General features: G+C 53.1%; 1 protein-coding gene across 1 annotated transcript in view; it reads right to left on the bottom strand.

The window, feature by feature from the left end:
* The window catches only part of farp2 (FERM, RhoGEF and pleckstrin domain protein 2), a 90256-nt gene that overhangs the window by 19618 nt on the left and 47722 nt on the right, over positions 1–22916 (bottom strand). The window contains exons 15-20 of the mRNA XM_042322733.1: positions 6507–6697; positions 6157–6246; positions 5822–5955; positions 4971–5052; positions 4459–4696; positions 3356–3486 (exon numbers count right to left, since the gene is read on the bottom strand). Of these exons, the coding sequence (XP_042178667.1) occupies positions 3356–3486; positions 4459–4696; positions 4971–5052; positions 5822–5955; positions 6157–6246; positions 6507–6697 (866 nt within the window). The remainder of the gene's footprint in view (positions 1–3355; positions 3487–4458; positions 4697–4970; positions 5053–5821; positions 5956–6156; positions 6247–6506; positions 6698–22916) is intronic.

The following is a 22916-nucleotide window of genomic DNA, read 5'->3' as shown; positions in this document are numbered from 1 at the left end:
TAAAATCAAAAGAAACAGTCAATGCAGCTGGTGGCCACAGCAAATACTAAGTACTGCAGTGCATCTCCTCATTTTACCCTACTCTTCCACCAAGGTACCTGCAAGTTCCCGGGCATTTCTGGGGAGAATGGCCCTAGCCCTCACCCTTCGATCCAACAGGTCCAGACATGCTCAATGGGATTGAGATCTGGGTTCTTCGCTGGCCATGGCAGAACACTGACATTCCTGTCTTGCAGGAAATCACGCACAGAACGAGCAGTAATGCTGGTGGCATTGTCATGCTGGAGGGTCATGTCAGGATGAGCCTGCAGGAATGGTACCACATGAGGGAGGAGGATGTCTTCCCTGTAAAGCACAGTGTTGAGATTGCCTGCAAAGACAACAAGCTCAGTCCGATGATGCTGTGACACACTGCGCCAGACCATGACGGACCCTCCACCTCCAAATCGATCCCGCTCCAGAGTATAGGCCTCGGTGTAACGCTCATTCCTTCAATGATAAACGCGAATCTGACCATCACCCCTGGTGAGACAAAACCGTGACTCGTCAGTGAAGAACACTTTTTGCTAGTCCCGTCTGGTCCAGCAACGGTGGGTTTGTGCCCATAGGTGACGTTGCTGCCGGTGATGTCTGGTGAGGACCTGCCTTACAACAGGCCTACAAGCCCTCAGTCCACCCAATCTCAGCCTATTGCAGACAGTCTGAGCACTGATTGAGGGATTGTGCGTTCCTGGTGAAACTCGGGCAGTTGTTTTTGCCATCCTGTACCTGTCCCGCAGGTGTGATGTTCGGATGTACCGATCCTGTCCTGCGAGGACGATCACCTGTCCGTCCTGTCTCCCTGAAGCGCTGTCTTAGGCTACCTCTCCTGAATACTCCTCTCGCCCCCAGTCTACCTCTCCTCAAACCCCTCCTGAATACTCCTCTCGCCCCCAGCCTACCTCTCCTCTCGCCCCCCAGCCTACCTCTCCTCTCGCCCCCAGCCTACCTCTCCTCTCGCCCCCAGCCTACCTCTCCTCTCGCCCCCAGCCTACCTCTCCTCTCGCCCCCAGCCTACCTCTCCTCTCGCCCCCCAGCCTACCTCTCCTCTCGCCCCCAGCCTACCTCTCCTCTCGCCCCCAGCCTACCTCTCCTCTCGCCCCCAGCCTACCTCTCCTCCAGCCCCCAGCCTACCTCTCCTCTCGCCCCCAGCCTACCTCTCCTCCAACCCCCAGCCTACCTCTCCTCTCGCCCCCAGCCTACCTCTCCTCCAACCCCCAGCCTACCTCTCCTCCAACCCCAGTCTACCTCTCCTGAATACTGCTCTCGCCCTGACCACTGATGGAAAAATAGTTCTACTTTATTTGTCAGTGCTTGCCGTCTTCGTCAAAACAGTCAGATTACTCCTGCTACAGCACCCAAAGACTCATTCACCCTACAGAACTTAGTTGAGCATATTGTGCAGTGATGTAGTCAAGTCACTAAGTGTTCAAATCTCCAGCGTTTGTTCAGGTCTATCTCCTGGACTCGAGTACTACAGTACTGGTGCTGTCTCCCTCTACGAGGTATTAGACTCACCCCGCCGGGCGCAGTGAGGTTCTACGAGGTACTAGACTCACCCCGCCGGGCGCTACGGGCACTCACCCCGCCGGGCGCAGTGAGGTTCTACGAGGTACTACACTCACCCCGCCGGGCGCAGTGAGGTTCTACGTGGTACTACACTCACCCCGCCGGGCGCAGTGAGGTTCTACCTACACTCACCCCGCCGGGCGCAGTGAGGTTCTACGAGGTACTACACTCACCCCGCCGGGCGCAGTGAGGTTCTACGAGGTACTAGACTCACCCCGCCGGGCGCAGTGAGGTTCTACGAGGTACTAGACTCACCCGCCGGGCACAGTGAGGTTCTACGAGGTACTAGACTCACCCCGCCGGGCGCAGTGAGGTTCTACGAGGTACTAGACTCACCCCGCCGGGCGCAGTGAGGTTCTACGAGGTACTAGACTCACCCCGCCGGGCGCAGTGAGGTTCTACGAGGTACTAGACTCACCCCGCCGGGCGCAGTGAGGTTCTACGGTTAGACTCACCCCGCCGGGCGCAGTGAGGTTCTACGAGGTACTAGACTCACCCCGCCGGGCGCAGTGAGGTTCTACGAGGTACTAGACTCACCCCGCCGGCGCAGTGAGGTTCTACGAGGTACTAGACTCACCCCGCCGGGCGCAGTGAGGTTCTACGAGGTACTAGACTCACCCCGCTGAGGTTCTACCCTGCCAGGGCGCAGTGAGGTTCTACGAGGTACTAGACTCACCCTGCCGGGCGCAGTGAGGTTCTACGTGGTACTAGACTCACCCTGCCGGGCGCAGTGAGGTTCTACGAGGTACTAGACTCACCCTGCCGGGCGCAGTGAGGTTCTACGAGGTACTAGACTCACCCTGCCGGGCGCAGTGAGGTTCTCAGGTACTAGACTCACCCTGCCAGGCGCAGTGAGGTTCTACGAGGTACTAGACTCACCCCGCCAGGCGCAGTGAGGTTCTACGAGGTACTAGACTCACCCCGCCAGGCGCAGTGAGGTTCTACGAGGTACTAGACTCACCCCGCCAGGCGCAGTGAGGTTCTACGAGGTACTAGACTCACCCTGAGGTTCCAGGCGCAGTGAGGTTCTACGAGGTACTAGACTCACCCTGCCGGGCGCAGTGAGGTTCTACGTGGTACTAGACTCACCCTGCCGGGCGCAGTGAGGTTCTACGAGGTACTAGACTCACCCTGCCGGGCGCAGTGAGGTTCTACGAGGTACTAGACTCACCCTGCCGGCGCAGTGAGGTTCTACGAGGTACTAGACTCACCCTGCCAGGCGCAGTGAGGTTCTACGAGGTACTAGACTCACCCTGCCAGGCGCAGTGAGGTTCTACGAGGTACTAGACTCACCCCGCCAGGCGCAGTGAGGTTCTACGAGGTACTAGACTCACCCCGCCAGGCGCAGTGAGGTTCTACGAGGTACTAGACTCACCCCGCCAGGCGCAGTGAGGTTCTACGAGGTACTAGACTCACCCCGCCAGGCGCAGTGAGGTTCTACGAGGTACTAGACTCACCCCGCCAGGCGCAGTGAGGTTCCAGGCTAGACTCAGCCAGGCGCAGTGAGGTTCTACGAGGTACTAGACTCAGGCGCAGTGAGGTTCTGCCAGGCGCAGTGAGGTTCTACGAGGTACTACACTCACCCTGCCAGGCACAGTGAGGTTCTACGTGGTACTAGACTCACCCTGCCAGGCGCAGTGAGGTTCTACGAGGTACTAGACTCACCCTGCCAGGCGCAGTGAGGTTCTACGAGGTACTAGACTCACCCTGCCAGGTGCAGTGAGGTTCTACGAGGTACTAGACTCACCCTGCCAGGCGCAGTGAGGTTCTCGATGCCGATCAGGTCTCTCTGGAGCTCAGACAGCTTCTGGAAGTTCTCCAGACGGATCAAACTACTCTGGAGCTGATTGGTCATCTCTGCCACCTCCTTCAGGGCCTCTGTACACGAGGGACAAAGGGATAAGAGTACATACAGGAGGGTTGAGGATCCACACAGGAGGGATACCAAACATCAGGCAATATGACAAGATGGCGGTTGCTTAGCTCGGCCCAGGATTACCAACCCATTCAGAAAATGTCTCCCTGCTGAACATGACCCAGGTCTCTTAAGGAGAAATGAGCAGGAGGTCTAGTTATCTGACTCAGAAATATAATCCAAATAAAAAGGATTGGCACCTCTAACCCCTGGCAATTATGCCCTCTTTAACTTAAGGGCACGCCCATTCTCTGGATTCTATTACTATGATCTGACTCTCAATGTGACAGCTCCTACGGTCCTCTGACGGACCTCCCACCCATCAGCCCCGTAGCATTCTCAATGTGACAGCTCTACGGTCCCCTGACGGACCTCCCACCCATCAGCCCTGTAGCATTCTCAATGTGACAGCTCTACGGTCCCCTGACGGACCTCCCACCCATCAGCCCTGTAGCATTCTCAATGTGACAGCTCCTACGGTCCTCTGACGGACCTCCCACCCATCAGCCCCGTAGCATTCTCAATGTGACAGCTCATACAGTCCCCTGACGGACCTCCCACCCATCAGCCCCGTAGCATTCTCAATGTGACAGCTCTACGGTCCCCTGACGGACCTCCCACCCATCAGCCACGTAGCATTCTCAATGTGACAGCTCTACGGTCCCCTGACGGACCTCCCACCCATCAGCCCCGTAGCATTCTCAATGTGACAGCTCTACGGTCCCCTGACGGACCTCCCACCCATCAGCCCCGTAGCATTCTCAATGTGACAGCTCTACGGTACCCTGACGGACCTCCCACCCATCAGCCCCATAGCATTCTCAATGTGACAGCTCTACAGTCCTCCTACCCATCAGCCCAGTAGCATTCTCAATGTGACAGCTCCTACGGTCCCCTGACAGACCTCCCACCCATCAGCCCCGTAGCATTCTCACCTCTGCAGTTGTTGTGGTCGGGGTGGTCTGGGCTGTAGTGTTTACACAGTCTCTCTAGGATCAGTTTGTAGTGCATGAGACGTTGGATGGGCTTCAGCAGGAACGTGTTGAGAGGCAGGTAACACACCTTCTGAAGCTCAAACTCCTTATACACCGTCTCCAGCTTCTTCAGGCGCTTGGTGGCCTTCTCCAGCTCGGTGAGCACCTCGTCATGTTTCTGCAGGTAGTTGGTGAACTCCTGAGGAGAGATGCATGAAACAACAAGCTCAAAGCAGGGATCCCTTTATAAAACACGGTAATGGTCTGAGTAGTGTGGACACCGTGTTTAAAATCCCTTCCCAACGTAATGCAAACAGATGCAGTACTAAGCTTTACACATGACAATGGGAGTTAAGATGGTTTATCCCATCACTTTCCATCCCTGTTTCGTACAGCTGCAGTCTCCCATCTGACTATAGTGTGTAGCAGTAACCCGTCTGAACAACCAGGTGGTGACAGGAGTCCAGTCTCACCTTGAGAGCACACATGTTCCTCAGCATGACGTCTCCAATCCTCTGGTAGTCTCCCTTCACATGAGCGTTAGAGCGCCCCTCCCTGGTCACAAACAAACCCCCCCCAAAAATAAATACTTTTGACTACGTACCATCTTTCAGTGTTGCCGTACTCTTCCCTTTCTCAGAAGGCTTAGTATCACATAGATCTTCTCATTTGATAAGATTACCACAGCATTAGTCTAATGTTTTACATATGTAGATTAGTCCGTTTTATATATGTAGATTACCACAGCATTAGTCTGTTTTATATATGTAGATTACCACAGCATTAGTCTAATGTTTTACATATGCAGATTAGTCTAATGTTTTACATATGTAGATTACCACAGCATTAGTCTGTTTTACATGTGTAGATTAGTCTGTTTTATATATGTAGATTACCACAGCATTAGTCTGTTTTACATATGTAGATTAGTCTAATGTTTTATATATGTAGATTACCACAGCATTAGTCTGTTTTACATACGTAGATTAGTCTAATGTTTTACATATGTAGATTACCACAGCATTAGTCTGTTTTACATATGTAGATTACCACAGCATTAGTCGGTTTTACATATGTAGATTACCACAGCATTAGTCTGTTTTACATATGTAGATTAGGCTAATGTTTTACATATGTAGATTAGGCTAATGTTTTACATATGTAGAGTAGTCTGTTTTATATATGTAGATTAGCCTAATGTTTTACATATGTAGATTAGTCCGTTTTAAATATGTAGATTACCACAGCATTAGTCTAATGTTCTACATATGTAGAGTAGTCTGTTTTATATATGTAGATTATATGTGAGGAGAGCAGCACTGACCATAAAGCTAGTCTCTGGTCGATCTCCTTGAGGAACCCCCGGTGGAACTCGTAAATGGGGTCGATGTTGGAGAACAGCAGGGTCATCAGCCCCTCTGGCATGGCGTTCTCTTTGATCACCGCACTGCGGAACCACTGACGGGAGAAGAGAATAAAAATGACACAGATTTTTAGCATTAAAAACACAAGCCTTGTTCCAGATCTGTTTGTGTTGTGCAGCATATTCTTACGGAGAGAGACTGCACAAACTGATCTGTGACCAGGCTACCGCAGTAAAAAAACAACGTAATACTGTACACAGCCACAGATGAAACACACACTGCGTGTATCGCTCACCACTGTGATGACTTCTAGGTCTTTCAGGTAGGTCCTCTCTGTGGTTAGAATCTCTTTGGCAATGAAGTAGGCCTTGTCGGTGGGATATCGCTGAGGAATGAGACCATCAGGTCATGTCAACACTGGATACACACAGTATGTACAGGCCTTCAAAAACAACGTTTATGGAACTCGAGACGATTTAAAATCCATTTATTTTAAGAGGAAAGGACAGTTTGTTATCTCTTACAATTATGATTTAACAAAAATTCACACCCAATCACCATATTAAAAAATAAATTAAAAATTGTGATTGAATGACAGGTTGATTAATTAATCAACTGACAGATCAATAGAGGCAGGCAGTGTACCTTCCTCCTGCCCTCCTCCTCCTCCTCTAGCCTGTTGGTGCCCACCTCACTCAGGATGGGGCTCTGTAGGGGCGAGGGGGCCTGGCCTGCCCCCGGGAGACTCAGCGTAGACATCTGGAAGGAGGGGGACAGGCAGAGGGGAGAGCTCTTGGAGTTGAATGGGGAGAGCTGGGGGCTGTCCATAGAGGACCCTGGGAGAGGGGAAAGAGCAACAAAAACAAGCCAAACTATGAATTACATGTCAAAACATGTCTATACAAATTCAAAATGATTGAATTCATATTCCATCTCTGCTGCACACTATATACACACACACACAGAGAAGCATGTGGACACCCCTTCAAATGAGTTGATTCAGCCATTTCAGCCACACCCGTTGCTGACAGGTAAGAATCGAACACACAACCATCTCCAGATAAAAACATTGGCAGTAGAATGGGCTCACTGAACAGCTCAGTGACTTTCAACATACAATGCCACTGTTATTGTGAAGTGAAAAAAAAGTCTATGAGCAACAACGACTCAGCCGCGAAGTGGTAGGCCACACAACGGGACCGCCAAGAGGTGAAGGGTGTAGCGCGTGAAAATCATCTGTCCTTGGTTGTAACCCTCCACTACCGAGTTCCAAACTGCCTCTGGAAGCAACGGCAGCACAAGAACTGTTTGTCAGGAGCTTAATGAAATGGGTTTCCATGACCGAGCAGCCGCACACAAGCCTAAGATCACCATGGGTAATGTCAAGTGTGGGCTAGAGTCTCTGTAAAGTTCGCCGCCATTGGACTCTGGAGCAGTGGAAACCTACTCTGGAGGGATGAATCATGCTTCACCATCTGGCAGTCCGACGGATTAATCTGCATTTAGCGGATGCCAGGACAACGCTACCTGGCCCAATACATAGTGCCAACTGTAAAGTTTGGTGGATGAGGAATAATGGTCTGGGGCTGTTTTTCATGGTTTTTCAAGGCCCCTTAGTTCCAGTGAAGGAAGATCTTGAAGGCCCTTTCCTGTTTCAGCATGACAATGCTCCCGTACACAAAGCAAGGTCCATACAGAAATGGTTTGTCGAGATCGGTGTGGAAGGACTTGACTGGCCTGCACAGAGCCCTGACCTCAACCCCATCGAAGACCTTTGGGATAAATTGGAACGCCGACTGCAAGCCCGGCCTAATCGTCCAACATCAGTGCCCGACCTCACTAATGCTCTTATGGCTGAATGGAAGCAAGTCCCTGCAGCAATGTTCCAACATCTAGTGGAAAGCCTTCCCAGAAGAGTGGAGGCTGTTGTAGCAGCAATGTTCCAACATCTAGTGGAAAGCCTTCCCAGAAGAGTGGAGGCTGTTATAGCAGCAATGATCCAACATCTAGTGGAAAGCCTTCCCAGAAGAGTGGAGGCTGTTATAGCAGCAATGTTCCAACATCTAGTGGACAGACTTCCCAGAAGAGTGGAGGCTGTTATAGCAGCAAAAGGGGGGACGAACTTCATATTAATGCCCCTGATTTTAGAAGGAGATGTTCGACGAGCAGGTGTCCACATACTTTTGGTCATGTAGTAAATATATCAAACCCACGAATGAGACAGACAACACTTAAGGAGTACCACATCGTCTCTCCTCTGTTATCCCAAACAAAAACAAAAAAATGATCTACACACACAGCATGAGTGAAAACAACACACCCTACCCTAACATGACAATAATCTTGTAAATTTCTAAATGAATCCCACAGGAGGCAGCAGGGAGAGAGGTGCTTAGGGGAACAGGAGGGATCTGCTCTATACTGTACAAGTCTCTGCTTTGGAAAAAGGTGGGAGGAATATCCAGGCAACAACAGGAAATCACAGAAGAGGGGAAAGGCCACTTCATTCAGTAAATAGGTACAGAGTCGAGAATATATTTGGACCTACTTGAATAAAACATTTTTTTTTTTAAAGATTAAATATGCTAATACAAAGTTATTATTGCTCATCCAAACTGTATTATCCCATTTGACAGAATCTCTCTCTCTCTCTCGCTCTCTCTCACACCACACACACGCTCTCTCTCACACCACACACACGCTCTCTCTCTCACACCACACACACACTCTCTCTCACACACCACACACACGCTCTCTCTCACACACACACTCTCACACACACGCTCTCTCACACACACACGCTCTCACACACACACACACGCTCTCTCACACACACACACACACACACACTCTCTCACACACACACACACACTCTCTCTCTCTCTCTCTCACACACACACACACGCTCACACACACACACACGCTCTCTCACACACACACACTCTCACACACACGCTCTCTCACACACACACTCTCTCACACACACACTCTCTCACACACACACTCTCTCACACACACACGCTCTCACACACACACGCTCTCTCACACACACGCTCTCTCACACGCTCTCTCTCTCACACGCTCTCTCTCTCATTCACACACACACGCTCTCTCTCTCATTCACACGCTCCCCCTCTCATTCACACACTCCCTCTCTCTCACACACACTCACACGCTCCCTCTCTCTCACACACACTCACACGCTCCCTCTCTCTCACACACACTCACACGCTCCCTCTCTCTCACACACGCTCTCTCTCTCTCTCACACACACACGCTCTCTCACACACACACACGCTCCCTCACACGCTCACACACGCTCTCTCTCTCATTCACACGCTCCCTCTCTCTCTCATTCACACGCTCCCTCTCTCTCTCATTCACACGCTCCCTCTCTCTCTCATTCACACGCTCCCTCTCTCTCTCATTCACACGCTCCCTCTCTCTCATTCACACTCCCTCTCTCTCTCACATTCACACGCTCCCTCTCTCTCTCATTCACACGCTCCCTCTCTCTCTCATTCACACGCTCCTCTCTCTCTCTCACACACGCTCCCTCTCTCTCTCATTCACACGCTCTCTCTCTCTCTCATTCACACACTCCCTCTCTCTCACATTCACACGCTCCACACGCTCACACACACACGCTCCTCTCTCTCATTCACACGCTCCCTCTCATTCACACGCTCCCTCTCATTCACACGCTCCCTCTCATTCACACGCTCCCTCTCTCTCTCATTCACACGCTCCCTCTCTCTCATTCACACGCTCCCTCTCTCTCTCTCATTCACACGCTCCCTCACACACTCCCTCTCTCTCACACACACGCTCTCACTCTCCTCTCACACGCTCCTCGCTCTCTCACTCACACACGCTCTCTCACACACACACACGCTCTCTCACACGCTCACACACACACGCTCTCTCTCTCATTCACACGCTCCCTCTCATTCACACGCTCCCTCTCTCTCTCATTCACACGCTCCCTCTCTCTCTCATTCACACGCTCCCTCTCTCTCTCATTCACACGCTCCCTCACACACACTCCCTCTCTCTCACACACAACACTCACACGCTCCCACTCACACGCGCTCCCTCACACGCGCGCTCCCTCTCACGCGCGCGCTCCCTCTCACGCGCGCGCTCCCTCTCACGCGCGCGCTCCCTCTCACACGCGCGCTCCCTCTCACACGCGCGCTCCCTCTCACACGCGCGCTCCCTCTCACACGCGCGCTCCCTCTCACACGCGCGCTCCCTCTCACACGCGCGCTCCCTCTCACACGCGCGCTCCCTCTCACACGCGCGCTCCCTCTCACACGCGCGCTCCCTCACACACACACACACACACGCTCCCTCTCACACACACACACGCTCCCACACACACACACACACACGCTCCCTCTCACACACACACACACGCTCCCTCTCACACACACCCACACACACACGCTCCCTCTCACACACACACACACACACGCTCCCTCTCACACACACACACACACACGCTCCCTCTCACACACACACGCTCCCTCTCACACACACACGCTCCCTCTCACACACACACGCTCCCTCTCACACACACACGCTCCCTCTCACACACACACGCTCCCTCTCACACACACACGCTCCCTCTCACACACACACACACACGCTCCCTCTCACACACACACACACACGCTCCCTCTCACACACACACACACACGCTCCCTCACACACACACACGCTCTCTCACACGCTCACACACACCACTCACACACGCTCACACACACACACACACGCGGTGTGAAGATTCCCTATTGGAGGAGTCTGCGGTGTGAAGATTCCCTATTTGGAGGAGTCTGCGGTGTGAAGATTCCCCTATTGGAGGAGTCTGCGGTGTGAAGATTCCCTATTTGGAGGAGTCTGCGGTGTGAAGATCCCCTATTTGGAGGAGTCTGCGGTGTGAAGATTCCCTATTTGGAGGAGTCTGCGGTGTGAAGATTCCCTATTTGGAGGAGTCTGCGGTGTGAAGATTCCCTGCTATTTGGAGGAGTCTGCGGTGTGAAGATTCCCTATTTGGAGGAGTCTGCGGTGTGAAGATTCCCTATTTGGAGGAGTCTGCGGTGTGAAGATTCCCTATTTGGAGGAGTCTGCGGTGTGAAGATTCCCTATTTGGAGGAGTCTGCGGTGTGAAGATTCCCTATTTGGAGGAGTCTGCGGTGTGAAGATTCCCTATTTGGAGGAGTCTGCGGTGTGAAGATTCCCTATTTGGAGGAGTCTGCGGTGTGAAGATTCCCTATTTGGAGGAGTCTGCGGTGTGAAGATTCCCTATTTGGAGAGTCTGCGGTGTGAAGATTCCCTATTTGGAGGAGTCTGCGGTGTGAAGATTCCCTATTTGGAGGAGTCTGCGGTGTGAAGATTCCCTATTTGGAGGAGTCTGCGGTGTGAAGATTCCCTATTTGGAGGAGTCTGCGGTGTGAAGATTCCCTATTTGGAGGAGTCTGCGGTGTGAAGATTCCCTATTTGGAGGAGTCTGCGGTGTGAAGATTCCCTATTTGGAGGAGTCTGCGGTGTGAAGATTCCCTATTTGGAGGAGTCTGCGGTGTGAAGATTCCCTATTTGGAGGAGTCTGCGGTGTGAAGATTCCCTATTTGGAGGAGTCTGCGGTGTGAAGATTCCCTATTTGGAGGAGTCTGCGGTGTGAAGATTCCCTATTTGGAGGAGTCTGCGGTGTGAAGATTCCCTATTTGGAGGAGTCTGCGGTGAAGATTCCCTATTTGGAGGAGTCTGCGGTGTGAAGATTCCCTATTTGGAGGAGTCTGCGGTGTGAAGATTCCCTATTTGGAGGAGTCTGCGGTGTGAAGATTCCCTATTTGGAGGAGTCTGCGGTGTGAAGATTCCCTATTTGGAGGAGTCTGCGGTGTGAAGATTCCCTATTTGGAGGAGTCTGCGGTGTGAAGATTCCCTATTTGGAGGAGTCTGCGGTGTGAAGATTCCCTATTTGGAGGAGTCTGCGGTGTGAAGATTCCCTAGATGTGAAGATTCCCTATTTGGAGGAGTCTGCGGTGTGAAGATTCCCTATTTGGAGGAGTCTGCGGTGTGAAGATTCCCTATTTGGAGGAGTCTGCGGTGTGAAGATTCCCTATTTGGAGGAGTCTGCGGTGTGAAGATTCCCTATTTGGAGGAGTCTGCGGTGTGAAGATTCCCTATTTGGAGGAGTCTGCGGTGTGAAGATTCCCTATTTGGAGGAGTCTGCGGTGTGAAGATTCCCTATTTGGAGGAGTCTGTGAAGATGAAGATTCCCCCTATTTGGAGGAGTCTGCGGTGTGAAGATTCCCTATTTGGAGGAGTCTGGTGTGAAGATTCCCTATTGGAGGAGTCTGCGGTGTGAAGATTCCCTATTTGGAGGAGTCTGCGGTGTGAAGATTCCCTATTTGGAGGAGTCTGCGGTGTGAAGATTCCCTATTTGGAGGAGTCTGCGGTGTGAAGATTCCCTATTTGGAGGAGTCTGCGGTGTGAAGATTCCTGCGGTATTTGGAGGAGTCTGCGGTGTGAAGATTCCCTATTTGGAGGAGTCTGCCCCTATTTGGAGGAGTCTGCGGTGTGAAGATTCCCTATTTGGAGGAGTCTGCGGTGTGAAGATTCCCTATTTGGAGGAGTCTGCGGTGTGAAGATTCCCTATTTGGAGGAGTCTGCGGTGTGAAGATTCCCTATTGGAGGAAGTGGAGAGAATCAAACTCCACACCAGCTAGACGTTTTGGTTGAACTCTTCCTGACAGAGCCACAGGAAGTCAGAGCTGTTCTCCCATTTCTCACAGAAGAGAAACAGAACGACAGACCAGGAAGGAGAGAGAGAAAAAAAAAAAGATTCCTCTCCGACCTGGAAACAGTTCCCCGAGTCACGGCTCGGAACAGCCCGGCGGCAGCCTGGCCTGGTAGACAGGCGGTGGTTTATAGTTTATAGTGTAACTGTTTTACAGCCCCACGGGGGACAACACAGGATGGGCGACGACTGAGGAGATAGATAGCACAACCTGCAGTCCCTCTACACAGAACGGGAGATAGAACAGTCCACAGCAGGGTTTAACTGGCGGTCCACGGGTGGTTATACTGTTGGACATAACAGACTGTACAACACCAGGAAATCAGCTACAAGGGATTTTCATTTTGGAAATCTGTACAGAGAGACGTGATCGTATACTAATGTAAACAAGGTTTTAAAATGACTGTTTTGGTCAGACATATATCTATCTGTTTGGACTTCTTGAGGTCAACTTCAGTCTACCACTTATTTGTAATTATGTTCCAGCCCCTGACCATCCACTCAAGAAAAAAATATATAAAAGGGGGGAGTGGAGACGGGACAGTCCTGTCACAGGAAGGGGGAGTGGAGACGGGACAGTCCTGTCACAGGAAGGGGGAGTGGAGGACGGGACAGTCCTGTCACAGGAAGGGGGAGTGGAGACGGGACAGTCCTGTCACAGGAAGGGGGAGTGGAGACGGGACAGTCCTGTCACAGGAAGGGGGAGTGGAGACGGGACAGTCCTGTCACAGGAAGGGGGAGTGGAGACGGGACAGTCCTGTCACAGGAAGGGGGAGTGGAGACGGGACAGTCCTGTCACAGGAAGGGGGAGTGGAGACGGGACAGTCCTGTCACAGGAAGGGGGAGTGGAGACGGGACAGTCCTGTCACAGGAAGGGGGAGTGGAGACGGGACAGTCCTGTCACAGGAAGGGGGAGTGGAGACGGGACAGTCCTGTCACAGGAAGGGGGAGTGGAGACGGGACAGTCCTGTCACAGGAAGGGGGAGTGGAGACGGGACAGTCCTGTCACAGGAAGGGGGAGTGGAGACGGGACAGTCCTGTCACAGGAAGGGGGAGTGGAGACGGGACAGTCCTGTCACAGGAAGGGGGAGTGGAGACGGGACAGTCCTGTCACAGGAAGGGGGAGTGGAGACGGGACAGTCCTGTCACAGGAAGGGGGGAGTGGAGACGGGACAGTCCTGTCACAGGAAGGGGGAGTGGAGACGGGACAGTCCTGTCACAGGAAGGGGGGAGTGGAGACGGGACAGTCCTGTCACAGGAAGGGGGGAGTGGAGACGGGACAGTCCTGTCACAGGAAGGGGGGAGTGGAGACGGGACAGTCCTGTCACAGGAAGGGGGAGTGGAGACGGGACAGTCCTGTCACAGGAAGGGGGGAGACGGGAGTGGAGGGGGACGGGACAGTCCTGTCACAGGAAGGGGGAGTGGAGACGGGACAGTCCTGTCACAGGAAGGGGGAGTGGAGACGGGACAGTCCTGTCACAGGAAGGGGGAGTGGAGACGGGACAGTCCTGTCACAGGAAGGGGGAGTGGAGACGGGACAGTCCTGTCACAGGAAGGGGGAGTGGAGACGGGACAGTCCTGTCACAGGAAGGGGGAGTGGAGACGGGACAGTCCTGTCACAGGAAGGGGGAGTGGAGGACGGGACAGTCCTGTCACAGGAAGGGGGAGTGGAGACGGGACAGTCCTGTCACAGGAAGGGGGAGTGGAGACGGGACAGTCCTGTCACAGGAAGGGGGAGTGTCACAGAGGGGACGGGACAGTCCTGTCACAGGAAGGGGGAGTGGAGACGGGACAGTCCTGTCACAGGAAGGGGGAGTGGAGACGGGACAGTCCTGTCACAGGAAGGGGGAGTGGAGACGGGACAGTCCTGTCACAGGAAGGGGGAGGGGACAGTCCTGTCACAGGAAGGGGGAGTGGAGACGGGACAGTCCTGTCACAGGAAGGGGGAGTGGAGACGGGACAGTCCTGTCACAGGAAGGGGGGAGTGGAGACGGGACAGTCCTGTCACAGGAAGGGGGAGTGGAGACGGGACAGTCCTGTCACAGGAAGGGGGAGTGGAGACGGGACAGTCCTGTCACAGGAAGGGGGAGTGGAGACGGGACAGTCCTGTCACAGGAAGGGGGAGTGGAGACGGGACAGTCCTGTCACAGGAAGGGGGAGTGGAGACGGGACAGTCCTGTCACAGGAAGGGGGAGTGGAGACGGGACAGTCCTGTCACAGGAAGGGGGAGTGGAGACGGGACAGTCCTGTCACAGGAAGGGGGAGTGGAGACGGGACAGTCCTGTCACAGGAAGGGGGAGTGAGGACGGGACAGTCCTGTCACAGGAAGGGGGAGGGAGAGGGACAGTCCTGTCACAGGAAGGGGGGAGTGGAGACGGGACAGTCCTGTCACAGGAAGGGGGAGTGGAGACGGGACAGTCCTGTCACAGGAAGGGGGAGTGGAGACGGGACAGTCCTGTCACAGGAAGGGGGAGTGGAGACGGGACAGTCCTGTCACAGGAAGGGGGAGTGGAGACGGGACAGTCCTGTCACAGGAAGGGGGAGTGGAGACGGGACAGTCCTGTCACAGGAAGGGGGAGTGGAGTCCTGTCACAGGAAGGGGGACAGTCCTGTCACAGGAAGGGGGAGTGGAGACGGGACAGTCCTGTCACAGGAAGGGGGAGTGGAGACGGGACAGTCCTGTCACAGGAAGGGGGGAGTGGAGACGGGACAGTCCTGTCACAGGAAGGGGGAGTGGAGACGGGACAGTCCTGTCACAGGAAGGGGGAGTCCAGTCCTGTCACAGGAAGGGGGGAGTGGAGACGGACAGTCCTGTCACAGGAAGGGGGAGTGGAGACGGGACAGTCCTGTCACAGGAAGGGGGAAGTGAGGACGGGACAGTCCTGTCACAGGAAGGGGGAGGAGGACGGGACAGTCCTGTCACAGGAAGGGGGGAGTGGAGACGGGACAGTCCTGTCACAGGAAGGGGGGAGTGGAGACGGGACAGTCCTGTCACAGGAAGGGGGAGTGGAGACGGGACAGTCCTGTCACAGGAAGGGGGGAGTGGAGACGGGACAGTCCTGTCACAGGAAGGGGGGAGTGGAGACGGGACAGTCCTGTCACAGGAAGGGGGAGTGGAGACGGGACAGTCCTGTCACAGGAAGGGGGAGTGAGGACGGGACAGTCCTGTCACAGGAAGGGGGAGTGGAGACGGGACAGTCCTGTCACAGGAAGGGGGAGTGGAGACGGGACAGTCCTGTCACAGGAAGGGGGGAGTGAGGACGGGACAGTCCTGTCACAGGAAGGGGGAGTGGAGACGGGACAGTCCTGTCACAGGAAGGGGGAGTGGAGACGGGACAGTCCTGTCACAGGAAGGGGGGAGTGGAGACGGGACAGTCCTGTCACAGGAAGGGGGGAGTGGAGACGGGACAGTCCTGTCACAGGAAGGGGGAGTGGAGACGGGACAGTCCTGTCACAGGAAGGGGGAGTGGAGACGGGACAGTCCTGTCACAGGAAGGGGGAGTGGAGACGGGACAGTCCTGTCACAGGAAGGGGGAGTGGAGACGGGACAGTCCTGTCACAGGAAGGGGGTGGAGACGGGACAGTCCTGTCACAGGAAGGGGGAGTGAGGACGGGACAGTCCTGTCACAGGAAGGGGGAGTGGAGACGGGACAGTCCTGTCACAGGAAGGGGGGAGTGAGGACAGGACAGTCCTGTCACAGGAAGGGGGAGTGGAGACGGGACAGTCCTGTCACAGGAAGGGGGAGTGGAGACGGGACAGTCCTGTCACAGGAAGGGGGGAGTGGAGACGGGACAGTCCTGTCACAGGAAGGGGGAGTGGAGACGGGACAGTCCTGTCACAGGAAGGGGGAGTGGAGACGGGACAGTCCTGTCACAGGAAGGGGGAGTGGAGACGGGACAGTCCTGTCACAGGAAGGGGGAGTGGAGACGGGACAGTCCTGTCACAGGAAGGGGGAGTGGAGACGGGACAGTCCTGTCACAGGAAGGGGGAGTGAGGACGGGACAGTCCTGTCACAGGAAGGGGGAGTGGAGACGGGACAGTCCTGTCACAGGAAGGGGGAGTGGAGACGGGACAGTCCTGTCACAGGAAGGGGGAGTGGAGACGGGACAGTCCTGTCACAGGAAGGGGGAGTGGAGACGGGACAGTCCTGTCACAGGAAGGGGGAGTGGAGACGGGACAGTCCTGTCACAGGAAGGGGGGAGTGGAGACGGGACAGTCCTGTCACAGGAAGGGGGAGTGGAGACGGGACAGTCCTGTCACAGGAAGGGGGGAGTGGAGACGGGACAGTCCTGTCACAGGAAGGGGGAGTGGAGACGGGACAGTCCTGTCACAGGAAGGGGGGAGTGGAGACGGGACAGTCCTGTCACAGGAAGGGGGAGTGGAGACGGGACAGTCCTGTCACAGGAAGGGGGGAGTGGAGACGGGACAGTCCTGTCACAGGAAGGGGGAGTGGAGACGGGACAGTCCTGTCACAGGAAGGGGGAGTGGAGACGGGACAGTCCTGTCACAGGAAGGGGGAGTGGAGACGGGACAGTCCTGTCACAGGAAGGGGGAAGTGAGGACGGACAGTCCTGTCACAGGAAGGGGGAGTGAGGACGGGACAGTCCTGTCACAGGAAGGGGGACACAGTCCTGTCACAGGAAGGGGGAGTGAGGACGGGACAGTCCTGTCACAGGAAGGGGGAGTGGAGACGGGACAGTCCTGTCACAGGAAGGGGGAGTGGAGACGGGACAGTCCTGTCACAGGAAGGGGGAGTGGAGACGGGACAGTCCTGTCACAGGAAGGGGGAGTGGAGACGGGACAGTCCTGTCACAGGAAGGGGGAGTGGGACGGGACAGTCCTGTCACAGGAAGGGGGAGTGAGGACGGGACAGTCCTGTCACAGGAAGGGGGAGTGGAGACGGGACAGTCCTGTCACAGGAAGGGGGGAGTGGAGACGGGACAGTCCTGGAAGGGGGAGTGAGGACGGGACAGTCCTGTCACAGGAAGGGGGAGTGGAGACGGGACAGTCCTGTCACAGGAAGGGGGAGGGAGACGGGACAGTCCTGTCACAGGAAGGGGGAGTGGAGACGGGACAGTCCTGTCACAGGAAGGGGGAGTGGAGACGGGACAGTCCTGTCACAGGAAGGGGGAGTGGAGACGGGACAGTCCTGTCACAGGAAGGGGGAGTGGAGACGGGACAGTCCTGTCACAGGAAGGGGGAGTGGAGACGGGACAGTCCTGTCACAGGAAGGGGGAGTGGAGACGGGACAGTCCTGTCACAGGAAGGGGGTGGAGACGGGACAGTCCTGTCACAGGAAGGGGGAGTGAGGACGGGACAGTCCTGTCACAGGAAGGGGGAGTGGAGACGGGACAGTCCTGTCACAGGAAGGGGGAGTGAGGACAGGACAGTCCTGTCACAGGAAGGGGGAGTGGAGACGGGACAGTCCTGTCACAGGAAGGGGGAGTGGAGACGGGACAGTCCTGTCACAGGAAGGGGGAGTGGAGACGGGACAGTCCTGTCACAGGAAGGGGGAGTGGAGACGGGACAGTCCTGTCACAGGAAGGGGGAGTGGAGACGGGACAGTCCTGTCACAGGAAGGGGGAGTGAGGACGGGACAGTCCTGTCACAGGAAGGGGGGAGTGGAGACGGGACAGTCCTGTCACAGGAAGGGGGAGTGAGGACGGGACAGTCCTGTCACAGGAAGGGGGAGTGGAGACGGGACAGTCCTGTCACAGGAAGGGGGAGTGAGGACGGGACAGTCCTGTCACAGGAAGGGGGAGTGGAGACGGGACAGTCCTGTCACAGGAAGGGGGAGTGAGGACGGGACAGTCCTGTCACAGGAAGGGGGAGTGGAGACGGGACAGTCCTGTCACAGGAAGGGGGAGTGAGGACAGGACAGTCCTGTCACAGGAAGGGGGAGTGGAGACGGGACAGTCCTGTCACAGGAAGGGGGAGTGGAGACGGGACAGTCCTGTCACAGGAAGGGGGAGTGGAGACGGGACAGTCCTGTCACAGGAAGGGGGAGTGAGGACGGGACAGTCCTGTCACAGGAAGGGGGGAGTGGAGACGGACAGTCCTGTCACAGGAAGGGGGAGTGGAGACGGGACAGTCCTGTCACAGGAAGGGGGAAGTGGAGACGGACAGTCCTGTCACACAAAGGGGGAAGTGGAGACGGGACAGTCCAGTCACAGGAAGGGGGAAGTGGAGACGGGACAGTCCTGTCACAGGAAGGGGGGAGTGGAGACGGGACAGTCCTGTCACAGGAAGGGGGAAGTGAGGACGGGACAGTCCTGTCACAGGAAGGGGGAAGTGAGGACGGGACAGTCCTGTCACAGGAAGGGGGAGTGAGGACGGGACAGTCCTGTCACAGGAAGGGGGAGTGAGGACGGGACAGTCCTGTCACAGGAAGGGGGAGTGAGGACGGGACAGTCCTGTCACAGGAAGGGGGAGTGAGGACGGGACAGTCCTGTCACAGGAAGGGGGGAGTGAGGACGGGACAGTCCTGTCACAGGAAGGGGGAGTGAGGGACGGGACAGTCCTGTCACAGGAAGGGGGAGTGAGGACGGGACAGTCCTGTCACAGGAAGGGGGGAGTGAGGACGGGACAGTCCTGTCACAGGAAGGGGGAGTGAGGACGGGACAGTCCTGTCACAGGAAGGGGGAGTGGAGACGGGACAGTCCTGTCACAGGAAGTGGAGACGGGACAGTCCTGTCACAGGAAGTGGAGACGGGACAGTCCAGTCACAGGAAGGGGGGAGTGGGGGTTTGCTGTGTGGAATGACTTGGCAGAGAGCCTGTCTAAACAGGGAGCATGTGCACAGGCTGTGGAATGTAGTATTTGAGGAGCAGCCCTAGGGCTCTGGGTAAACAGTAGTGCACTATATAGGGAATAGGGGGCCACTTGGAACACGGCCTAGATTAAAATAAGGAACATGTGTTTGTATTCTCTAATTCTAAACAAAGCAGACAGCTCCTGCATTTTAAGCCCCAGATGAAGCCCTAATCCTAAACGACATGCTCTGGCCAGGCACCGTGGTTACACAAAACCATAGGAATGATAGTGACATGTAACATTAAAAATAGTAGCAATTTCCCAAAAGGATATAGAATTAAAAGATCAAATGTCTCCCCCCAAACTAGATACTGTTATTAATGTATTTCTTTGACCTAGTAACCAGAGGGACCTATTGAGATTGTGGTATACTTCTCTAAGGTGTACCGGACAAGGTAAACACTAGCCGTTCGCCCCCCCTGAGTCTGAGGTCCACAGCGCTGGTGTCGAACTAAACACTGCAACATTAGAGGGTTCAGGGTAGCTGCTTGAGGGTTAGAGGGTTTGAGGTAGGGTTAGGTGGAGCGAGGACAAGGTGAATTGGTCCATCCAAATTCATCTCTCTAAAGCCCCTCGCGTGCAGCCGCCACTTCTAGCATTCCACCTCCACTCCTGGACAAGGTGAAGAGTCAGCGAGTCAGTCTTAGTGGGATGAATAGGCAGGTTTTAGCTGTAGCTAAAAATCCATCAGTTTAAACAGTATTGAATCAACACTGTTGTCGGGACCATCCGTTTATGCAATATAACAATATCAACTAACATGAAAAGAAAATTAATAATCCAGTTGATGGCTGTCAAGTTCAGTAGAGGACTATTCAAATTCCATAGCCACAGAATTGATCACCAAAACCTCTTCTGCACATGATTCTCTGCTTCCTTGATTGAAAGTAAATCAACAAAATATCTGAAATAAATTCTACATCTGACATTTAAAAAAATAAAATAAAAGATACCCAAAAAGTGATTCCTTTATTCTTAAGAGGAGAAACATACAAAACCGTAAGAGTACACTTAGTTTAGAATCAGTAACCATACATGTTGATTAAGAAATAAATGCAAGTTGCATTATTTGATGCCATTGTAAGTTGCAAGCTACAGTAGATCAAAAGCTAGGTGAATAATTGTCTCTTAGGACACCATGCACTTGATTCAAGAGAGGTGTGGGGGGGGGAATCTGCAGGCCACGAATCAAAGACCGAATGTTCTAACAGAGGCCAACAACCGCAGGTCAAAGGTCTCCATCTGTGCATTCTTTTTTTTTGTGTGTGTTTCCTGGGTATTTGAACTTTGACCCGACCCTCTCTAGGAGGCTCAGACTGCTGTTTGACTCACTTGTGATGGTAGAGAGCGAGGCTCCGCAAGCGCACTTCTATGAACCCTTTTACGAAGGAGGGGGCATTCGACCAAAATGACAATGAGAACCTGGGTTGTAGAGTTTTAGAAAATAGAAACTATGTAGGGTAGCCGGTTTACTCAACAGCTAAAATATTAGTTGGTTTTCTTGATCGCCAAGTGGTCTAAAGAAATAAAAAATGTACCCAGTCCCCAACGCCCTTCTCACATTCATAAACGCATGTAGAATATGCCCACCACCCCCATTTTAACAACCATGTAGAAATCACTCAAATATACCCCCCCACTTTTACATTCATAAACGCTTGTGGAAATCACTCAAATATACCCCCCCAAACCCCATTTTGACATTCATGTAGAAAAATCTGCTATAATATTTAAAAACAATCTTAAAATTCACCTCTAGGCATCAGCGGTCAATTATATGAATACATATTAAGTGAATGAGGCAAACAATAAAAGGCTTAAGGAACTGAGCAACATTAGTCAAAACAGTACAGACAAAAGTCCATAGACCACAGCTGGTTTAGCGTCGCCAAGCCACCGACATGAATTCTAAAAATAAAAAAAATGTATCTGTCAATGTGCCCATGAGCAAAGCACTTAAACCCCAAGTCGCTCTGGATAAGAGCGTCTGCTAAATGACAATTTTTTTTAATTTTTTTTTAAAATAACCTTCAGAGTGAGCAGACTCTACTGTGCTTACAGATGACAAATCCAAATAGATTTGTGTTCTAAAAAACACACTGAAAACAACCGTTTGCGTTGCAGAACGCCAAGTCAGAGGCCTTTTGGGGTAGATTAAAGCTAGCTGCTTCAAATGACAGGAAATTAAAAAAATGGGACTCGGGGATTTAGATTGATGATGTAATTTCCTCCTCATAACAAAGTAGAGAAACACTCCGCTGACTCCGTTTCTATGGTTACCCCCCCCCCCCAAAAAGGCACCCTATTCCCCATGTAAGTGCACTACTTTTTAACCAAGGCCCATTGTGCACTAAGTAGGGAATAGGGTGCCATTTGGGACACAAACTCTATGTCGGTTCCACGGGACTTTATTTACCATGGCACCTACTCAATTGTTTCTCCACAGTGTTCCCTACTCCGACCCGAGCAGAAACCCAACACATATCTGTGGCTTGGATGTCAACACCACAATACGTCACTGGACTGGACCCAATGGCTACGGCTGTATATCCGTTCATTCATCAAATGACATTATAGAAGAAAGAAAAGAAAATGAACTGCTAAGATGAATCTCAAAATGGCAGGTTATATAAAAAGTGACAAGATTAAGGACCAACGTGATGAAATGTCCCTTGTTTCCTGCGGCTGTTAGTGTTATTGTCTTGAAGTGCCTCAGACGCAGCTACAGGAAGTCATTATAGACTGTGTATAAAATCTCACGCAACATGTTTACAGTAAACGATCAGATGAAAGTAACAGATACAAGGAGTTTTTTTTTTTTTTTTTAAATCACTTCCTGCACAATGATATGGTGACATCGTAAAACCTCACTTTCATCACTCTGTTGAGAACTTCATTGATTCCCCAAGATTTCCACTGAAGGAATATAAACCAGGTTAAGTATAAATGCTTCTTACTGTTTACTGAGGGCTTCTACCTTCACTTATAGTACATTTAAAAGACATTAAAAACAATTCGTAATCTATTGGCATACAAGCTACTGTTATTACTGAAGGAGAAACGTCATATTTTGTTACATGGGTTTGTTAACAGTACATTCACGTTGTTGGCTGTGGTGTGTATAACACTGCCTCAGCAGAACACTGCCTGCATTCTTTAAACTGAAATCTACACCCGACTCAAATCTACAATGTGCTTGTGTCCCCGTTTCAGTCGTCTACATATCAACAGGACGTAAAAAAACCTCTGCGATATGACGGCCTAGGAAGTGGGTTAACTGCCTTGTTCAGTGGCAGAACGATATAGCCTAATACTCTGTTAGCCCAGTACCTAACATGAACCCCAGACTGAGGCTGTGCGTTACTCCGTTACTCACTAACGGACAGGAAAGTCCAGGTTATTATGGACCAGCAGATGTCTCAATGGAACAAAATCTTCT

The sequence above is a fragment of the Oncorhynchus tshawytscha genome, linkage group LG05, assembly GCF_018296145.1.
Source record: "Oncorhynchus tshawytscha isolate Ot180627B linkage group LG05, Otsh_v2.0, whole genome shotgun sequence".
NCBI classification, from domain to species: Eukaryota; Metazoa; Chordata; class Actinopteri; order Salmoniformes; family Salmonidae; genus Oncorhynchus; species Oncorhynchus tshawytscha.
The sequence above is the reverse complement of the archived record's forward strand: the minus strand, read 5'-3'. Positions and strand labels throughout refer to the sequence as shown.